We start from the raw sequence: 6565 nt of genomic DNA, 5'->3' as shown, positions 1-6565 counted from the left end.
GTACCCCTTTCTGTCTGCCCTGAGTTCTGGAATTACATTTTCCTGGTACATCTGTCTATCTGCCCTGAGTTCTGGCATTACATTTACCTGGTACCCCTGTCTATCTGCCCTGAGTTCTGGCATTACATTTACCGTGTACCCCTTTCTGTCTGCCCTGAGTTCTGGAATTACATTTACCGTGTACCCCTTTCTGTCTGCCCTGAGTTCTGGAATTACATTTACCTGGTACACCTGTCTATCTGCCCTGAGTTCTGGAATTACATTTACCTGGTACACCTGTCTATCTGCCCTGAGTTCTGGAATTACATTTACCTGGTACACCTGTCTATCTGCCCTGAGTTCTGGCATTACATTTACCGTGTACCCCTTTCTGTCTGCCCTGAGTTCTGGAATTACATTTACCTGGTACCCCTTTCTGTCTGCCCTGAGTTCTGGCATTACATTTACCGTGTACCCCTTTCTGTCTGCCCTGAGTTCTGGAATTACATTTACCTGGTACCCCTGTCTATCTGCCCTGAGATCTGGCATTACATTTACCTGGTAACCCTGTCTATCTGCCCTGAGTTCTGGCATTACATTTGCCTGGTACCCCTTTCTGTCTGCCCTGAGTTCTGGCATTACATTTACCTGGTACCCCTTTCTGTCTGCCCTGTGTTAATTATATGACTTGTAATTTATATGTATATATGTAGGATATAAATGTCACAAACGAGGGTACAGTATTTTGGTCAAAAGCCATGGCTTTTCACAGGTTTTAAACCCAAATAATATATCCAAGTAATTGAAACACTTCTATCCTACATTATTACTTTCTTACATTGCTTACAAATTTTGATCAAGATGTATAGTTGCTTTTTTGTTGTTGCATAATATCAACTTCTTTGATATATTTGAACTGATTTTAAAATTATCCATACCACTGGCCAGAGTAAATCACAGTTTGGTTTAGACTGAATGTATAAACTTGAACTTATATATATAAAACAGCAGTAAATGTAGATCAAATAAATGAACTGGAAAATAAAATTCAGCTAATTATAGATTAAAATTATGTAAAACTTACTGTGACATGGTGTCATCTCATTGTTATATTGTGATATCACAATGTATGTGTATTACAGCGTTTGAGAAAGTCTGCCACAGCCCATACCCTCACAAGATAGGCTCGGCAAGTCTGTGTGTCACGGCCCTTTATGAATGTGAATTCGGGGAGGTCTGGGAAGATGACAAACATAAAGTGTGCATTCCTGACAACATCGTACTAAAACACGCTGATCACCATAAAATGGAACTGGTCAAGAAATATGAAACTATTAAAGAGTTATTGCAATCAAAACTGAAACCAAAGCTTGCAAAGCTCAAGGTCACGGACGAACTTCATGTTGAATGTACAATGGACCAAAAAACCGAAGGTGTCCGTCGTCTTGTAAGAGTTTGGGATTCAGAGGTAAGGGAGATCTGGGAGGAGTTTATAGATGTAACTGTACAGCAAGATGAAATACTGGTCACAGCAGAAGTCTGGAAGGATCTTTTTGGTCATGTAAAGGAGCACACAGCCCACAAAACAGTTCACCTAGATTTCCAAGACCATGACAGCGATGTGAGATTGGTAGTTGTTGGCATCGAGACGATGTTCAGCACCGTCACTGAAAACCTATACCAGCACAAAGACTGCATCGAGAAAGCTATAGAAAGAAAAAAACAGATCAGATCAGTGACAAAGGAATTTAAGTCCTTTGAAATTCGACTTTTACGCCGACTAGACACTTTGACACAAGTGAACACTTTAGTTGAGGATTTGAATGTGACAGACAACGAGGAGTTAGGTACTATAACATACAATGGTGTCATTGAGGACATCAACACAGCCCAAACAATCATCGGTGATATAACACAACAGTTTCGGATATGGACAATCCAGGAGGACAATGCCATGAACAACGACCAGGTGAGACTCCTACAGAATCGCCAAGTACAAAATCAACTGAAACAGAAGTTTGCAGAACACAAACTGGTTGTTGAATTAGACTGTACTGCAGGCGGATTAGAGCTTGGTACAGTATCAGCTAGTGCAGAACAAGATGTGACGAGGATTATAAATGACACAGTAACATTCAGTGATGTTCCACTAACGGACACAGAAAAGATTGAGGTTCTGAAAACGTTTCCTTGGAAACAACAGTGTCAGCAAATACAGGAAGACAACAGCGGTCTCGTTATCGTATCTACCATGATGGATTATGGGTTCAAGGTCACCTCCACAGATATCATTCACAAAGACATACTAAAACAACTGCGGACCTTTATAGGCGAACATGCCAAGTACGAGGACAGGTATGACATAAATGATGAGGGCAGAATTAAATTCTTTAAAAAACACTACTCAAGGGAAATCAAGACTATCAAGACAGATCTGTCTGCCATGTCTGTTTCCATAATGATGGAGGACAAGGGGCTGGCTCTGGCTGGCACCTGGCAGGGCATTCATCAGGCCAAGGACAGACTCAACACACTAGAGAAAGATATCAAGTCAAAGCAGCATGATATCCATAGGCTTGGAATCGGCACCATAGTTCGTCCTGACAATGCAGATATGTTCTGTGGCATTGAGAATGAAACTACCACTATTATAATGCAACATGAAACCTTCATCCAACTGGCAGGGTCACAGGGGTCAAGTGATGAGGAAGAGGAGGACCTTTGTGGAACTGAGGAAAGTAACACCTGGGGCCGCACAGGTAGGTTGTAGAAAGGTTTCCCAAACAGTGATGGTTATGCTAAAAATATTTCATATTTTTCTAAATTTGAACCGTTTAAATATTTTGATATTAAAAGCATTTAATTAACAGATAAGAGTAGTAAAAGCATTAAATGATTAATCATATACCAGTATCTAACCAAAACCTTATTTGTATTGTCAAAATTCATGTGTGTAACCTGTTTGACAATTGTTACCATGGTTTAACTGATTCTTACCTATATCTGACTGATTGTTACCATGGTTTGACTGATTGTTACCATTGTTTGAAAGATTGTTACCATTGTTTAACTGATTCTTGCCTATATCTGACTGATTGTAACCATGGTTTGACTGATTGTTACCATTGTTTGAAAGATTGTTACCATGGTTTGACTGATTCTTGCCTATATCTGACTGATTGTAACCATGGTTTTACTGATTGTTACCATGGTTTGACTGATTGTAACCATGGTTTTACTGACTGTTACCATGGTTTGACTGATTGTTACTTTGTTTGACAATTGTTACCTTGGTTTGACTGATTGTTACCATGGTTTGACTGATTTTTACCATGTTATGACTGATTGTTACCATGGTTTGACTGATTTTAATCATAGTTTGACTGATTGTTACCATGGTTTGACTGATTGTTACCATGATTTTACTGATTGTTACTTTGTTTTACTGACTGTTACCATGGTTTGACTGACTGTTACCATAGTTTGACAATTGTTACCATGGTTGACAGACTGGTAACACATTTGACTGGATGTTACTAAAATTGTTTGACAATTGTAACCATAGTTTAAGTTACTGTTACCATTGTTTGACTGACTGTTACCATGATTTTACTGACTGTTAACATGGTTTTACTGACTGTTACCATGGTTTGACTGATTGTTACCATGGTTTTACTGATTGTTACCATGGTTTAACTGACTGTTACCATGGTTTGACTGATTGTTACTTTGTTTGACAATTGTTACCATGGTTTGACTGATTGTTATTTTGTTTGACAATTGTTACCATGGTTTGACTGATTGTTACCATGGTTTGACTGATTGTTACCATGGTTTGACAATTGTGACAATGGTTTGACTGATTGTTACCATGATTTTACTGATTGTTACTTTGTTTTACTGACTGTTACCATGGTTTGACAATTGTTACCATGGTTGACAGACTGGTAACACATTTGACTGAATGTTACTAAAATTGTTTGACAATTGTAACCATAGTTTAAGTTACTGTTACCATTGTTTGACTGACTGTTACCATGGTTTGACTGATTGTTACCATGTTTTTACTGATTGTTACTATGGTTTGACAATTGTTACCAAGGTTTGACTGATTGTTACCAAGGTTTGCCTGATTGTTACCATGGTTTGACTAATTGTTACCAAGGTTTGACTGATTGTTTCCAAGGTTTGCCTGATTGTTACTTTGTTTGACAATTGTTAACTTGGTTTGACTGATTGTTACCATGGTTTTACTGTTTGTTATCATGGTTTTACTGACTGTTACCTTTATTTGACTGATTGTTACTTTGTTTGACTGATTGTTACCATGGTTTTATTTACTGTTTCCATGGTTTTACTGACTGTTCCCATGGTTTGACAATTGTTACCATGGTTTGCCTGATTGTTACTTTGTTTGACAATTGTTTCCATGGTTTTACTGACTGTTACCATGTTTGACTGATTGTTACCATGGTTTTACTGATTGTTTCTTTGTTTGACAATTGTTACCATGGTTTGCCTGATTGTTACTTTGTTTGACAATTGTTACCATGGTTTTACTGACTGTTACCATGTTTGACTGATTGTTACGATGGTTTTACTGATTGTTACTTTGTTTGACAATTGTTACCCTTTTTTTACTTATTGTTACTTTGTTTGCCAATTGTTAACATGGTTTGACTGACTGTTCCCATGGTTTGACAATTGTTACCATGGTTTACTGATTGTTACTTTGTTTGACAATTGTTACCATGGTTTTACTAACTGTTACCATGTTTGAATGATTGTTACCATGGTTTTACTGATTGTTACTTTGTTTGACAATTGTAACCATTTTTTTACTTATTGTTATTTTGTTTGACAATCATTGCCACGGTTTTACTGACTGTTACCATGTTTGAACGTTGTTACTATGGTTTTACTGATTGTTACTATGTTGGCCAATTGTTACCATGGTTTTACTGACTGTTACCATGGATTTACTTACTGTTGCCATGGTTTAACTAAATATTGTCCTGGTTTGATTGAATATAACCATGATTTGACTGACAAATGTGACCATCTTTGCACTGTCTTGTATTGTAAGAGTATCACCTACAATTACAGGGATGTTTGGTGCAGTCCCAGCACCACAACCATCTCCAGTCACCTTGCCAACCAGAGTGCCAGCCGAGGTAACATGTAAAAATGGCCTGAAAATCAAACTTCTACGTGGAGAAATTGGGAGAGAAAAGGTAAAGATAACACAGAAAATTCTCTCAATGTTTTGTTAGGCTGACATCATCTGTTGATTGAAGTAGTTCTACAAAATGTTTATGCATTTTTTACCCATTCTTTAACAGTTTTTTTTTATATAACTTTGATTGTTTTGCATCGTTTTTTGGGTGATATATTAAAGATTTATCCTGTATTTGTACATTGCACTGACTGTTACAGGCCTATGAGATCTAGTCTATATTAAATGTTTGTGTTTCTCTAGGCTGATGTCCTGGTCATCTCCACCAGTCAAGATCTGGAACTGGATAAGGCAGGAGCAGGAAAGAGTCTGGTCAAGTATGGAGGGCCGGGGCTACAAGCTGAGCTGAAGGCCAACCATCCTTCCAAGATCAACCACGGGGACATTATCACCATTGGTCCGGGTACACTCAAGTGTAAGCAGGTCTTCTTGTGTAATCTGCCTGAGTGGGAGAAAGACAAGAATAAGAAACCAATGGTAGGTATCGTTATATGTGTACTGACCAATGGTAGGTATCGTTATATGTGTACTGACCAATGGTAGGTATATATATCGTTATATGTGTGCTGACCAAAGGTAGGTATCGTGTTATGTGTACTGACCAATGGTAGGTATCGTTAAATGTGTACTGACCAATGGTAGGTATATATATTGTTATATGTGTACTGACCAAAGGTAGGTATCGTTATATGTGTACTGACCAATGGTAGGTATCGTTATATGTGTACTGACCAATGGTAGGTATCGTTATATGTGTACTGACCAATGGTAGGTATCGTTATATGTGTACTGACCAATGGTAGGTATCGTTATATGTGTACTGACCAATGGTAGGTATCGTTATATGTGTACTGACCAATGGTAGGTATCGTTATATGTGTACTGACCAATGGTAGGTATCGTTATATGTGTACTGACCAATGGTAGGTATCGTTATATGTGTACTGACCAATGGTAGGTATCGTTATATGTGTACTGACCAATGGTAGGTATCGTTATATGTGTACTGACCAATGGTAGGTATCGTTATATGTGTACTGACCAATGGTAGGTATCGTTATATGTGTACTGACCAATGGTAGGTATCGTTATATGTGTACTGACCAATGGTAGGTATCGTTATATGTGTACTGACCAATGGTAGGTATCGTTATATGTGTACTGACCAATGGTAGGTATCGTTATATGTGTACTGACCAATGGTAGGTATCGTTATATGTGTACTGACCAATGGTAGATATCATTATATGTGTACTGACCAATGGTAGGTATATATATCGTTATATGTGTACTGACCAATGGTAGGTATTGTTATATGTGTACTGACCAATGGTAGATATCATTATATGG

The 6565-nt window shown here is 38.0% G+C and overlaps 1 protein-coding gene across 2 annotated transcripts in view; it reads left to right on the top strand.

Annotated features, from left to right (window-relative positions):
• LOC110466436 (poly [ADP-ribose] polymerase 14-like) overlaps positions 1 to 6565 on the top strand; it is a 55674-nt gene that overhangs the window by 14635 nt on the left and 34474 nt on the right. For both annotated transcript variants that reach the window (XM_021522923.1, XM_021522922.1), the window contains exons 6-8: positions 1122 to 2738; positions 5086 to 5213; positions 5459 to 5692. In XM_021522923.1, the coding sequence (XP_021378598.1) occupies positions 1122 to 2738; positions 5086 to 5213; positions 5459 to 5692 (1979 nt within the window). The remainder of the gene's footprint in view (positions 1 to 1121; positions 2739 to 5085; positions 5214 to 5458; positions 5693 to 6565) is intronic.

Source organism: Mizuhopecten yessoensis, unplaced genomic scaffold (genome assembly GCF_002113885.1).
Source record: "Mizuhopecten yessoensis strain PY_sf001 unplaced genomic scaffold, ASM211388v2 scaffold11133, whole genome shotgun sequence".
Classification (NCBI taxonomy): Eukaryota; Metazoa; Mollusca; class Bivalvia; order Pectinida; family Pectinidae; genus Mizuhopecten; species Mizuhopecten yessoensis.
The sequence above is the reverse complement of the archived record's forward strand: the minus strand, read 5'-3'. Positions and strand labels throughout refer to the sequence as shown.